This window comes from Myotis davidii, unplaced genomic scaffold (assembly GCF_000327345.1).
Source record: "Myotis davidii unplaced genomic scaffold, ASM32734v1 scaffold464, whole genome shotgun sequence".
Taxonomy (NCBI): Eukaryota; Metazoa; Chordata; class Mammalia; order Chiroptera; family Vespertilionidae; genus Myotis; species Myotis davidii.
Window position 1 is genome coordinate 721,460 of NW_006295287.1, and position 1,954 is coordinate 723,413.

The 1,954-nt window shown below is 56.0% G+C and overlaps 1 protein-coding gene across 1 annotated transcript in view; it reads right to left on the minus strand.

Moving 5' to 3' along the window:
* Positions 1–399: 399 nt before the first annotated feature.
* The window catches only part of FUT1 (fucosyltransferase 1 (H blood group)), a 2,805-nt gene continuing 1,250 nt past the window's right edge, over positions 400–1,954 (minus strand). The window contains exon 4 of the mRNA XM_006769989.2: positions 400–1,953. Within this exon, the coding sequence (XP_006770052.2) occupies positions 1,487–1,953 (467 nt within the window). The 3' untranslated portion in view covers positions 400–1,486. The remainder of the gene's footprint in view (position 1,954) is intronic.

Here is a 1,954-nt window from a genome sequence, read left to right on the forward strand (position 1 = left end):
ACACACACACGACTCCCAAAAAAAATTACAGAGTTTGCTGATGTGGACTTTTAATTCATACCTCCCTCTCCCACCCATGGCAGCTGAGTAGGGAATAGCCCCCCTCCAACCCTCCCCTCCCCCCAAAAAAATACAAACCTCCATGAGAAGACTAGAAACAAGTCTGGAATAAAAGCATCTACTTTCATCCCCTTCAAAAAGCATCAAGGGGCCCCAGCTGGTTTGGCTCAGTGGTTAGAGAGTCAACCTGCGGACTGAAGGGTCTCAGGTTCGATTCCGGTCAAGGGCACATGCCCAGGTTGCGTGCGGGCTTGATCCCCAGCAGGGGACATGCAGGAGGCAGCCGATCAATGGTTCTCTCTCATCTTTGATGTTTTTCTCTCTCTCCTTCTCCCTTCCTCTCTGAAATCAATAAAGATATATTAAAAAAAAAAAAAAAGCACTAAGGGGCTCCTGAAATCTGAGTCAAGAATCCGGTCCTCCTTGGCTAGATCCTATCCAAGGGCGCTCCTGCTTGGGTGTGAAACTAGCCCAGGGTCTGCATACCCTCGGATCTGCCCACCCCTCACTTGCCCAAGGCCAGAGTCAGTGAATTTAGGGGCAGACAGTGGTTGGCAAGGGGGCCAATACCAGCGGCTTTCTGCCAGCCCAGAGGGCACATATATCCCAGTTGACTCCAAATCCATCCCATCTCCCGACGCCGCCCAGCTGCGAAGGAAGGACCACCCTTAACTGGGAGAGGCATCCCATACTGGGGGGCAACATGTCAGTTTCTGAGCTTAAAAAAAAAAAAAGAAGTCTCATTACAGTTCCGGAAGTTCCAGCATTTTAGCAGCCACTCCCTTCCTCCACCTCCCACCTTTTAGCCTATCTGCTGGGGGGAGGGGGAGTGGTTTTCCCCAGGGGCTGAGAGTGGACTAGAGTTTCCCTCTTCGCACAAACTGCCCCAGCTGCATGTAATCTGTCTCCCATCCATCTTCTGGGCAGTGGTGAGGTGTTGAGCTTCTGATTGTACCTTTATTCAACTCTTCACCAAAGTGATCCAGAATTCCAGGACCCCCCCCCCCATCCCTCTGCAGGGTTCTTCACGGGCATTAGCGCGTGCCCCCCTCTAGAGCAAATGACCCGTCTAGAACCACTCCAGAAACACAGGGGGCGTTGGCCAGCACTTGCTCTAGAACACCCGCGAGTTCCTTCCGTCCTGAGGGCCCAGGAGAAGAAAAACATCTCTTCTAGAAAAGACCTGAGTAGTTAGCACTAGAGAGGGTAGTTCCCGGCTCCTGGGGGGCAGCCACCCACATTGTGGGTAAAGGCTGGGCACCACAGGTGGCCCAGACCTCGCCCGTCAGGACAGTATTTCCTGCTGGTTCTAGAATGTTCAGCAGTTTCTGGAAGCCTCTCTTTTTCTGAAGGCCTAGCCAACTAGAATCACTCTTGAAACGGTGCCCGCCTGCTGCAGGACCGCCGCAAGTTCCCCCAGAAGCTGCTAGGGCCCCGGAGACCTAGATTTCTGGAGCGGAGACAAATCCGCATTAATGCCCACCCACTCGGGCAGGAAGGAGGCCTCGGGCTTGAAGATCTCCAGGAAGCTGGAGTCGGGCAGGGTGAAGTTGGCCAGGTAGACGGTGTCTCCGCCTGCCAGGTAGGCGGCCCAGAAGCCGAAGGTACCGATGGTCATGATGGTGTGGTTACACTGCGTGAGCAGCGCAAAGTCCTTCCCGGGCGAGGCCTCCTGTCCGTCGCCGGCAAAGACCACGTCCCCCCGAGACGCGTCCACGTTCTCCCGGCACCAGGCCATGCCGTTGCTGATGACCACAAAGACGGGGGCTTCGTGCCGGGCCCGGAACCAGTCCATGGCCTCCCGCAGGTAGGCGCGGTCGCCCACCACCCCCTTCCAGCGCTGGGGCATGATCTGCAGGTAGTCCCCCCGGCGCACGTGGACGCCCACGAAGGT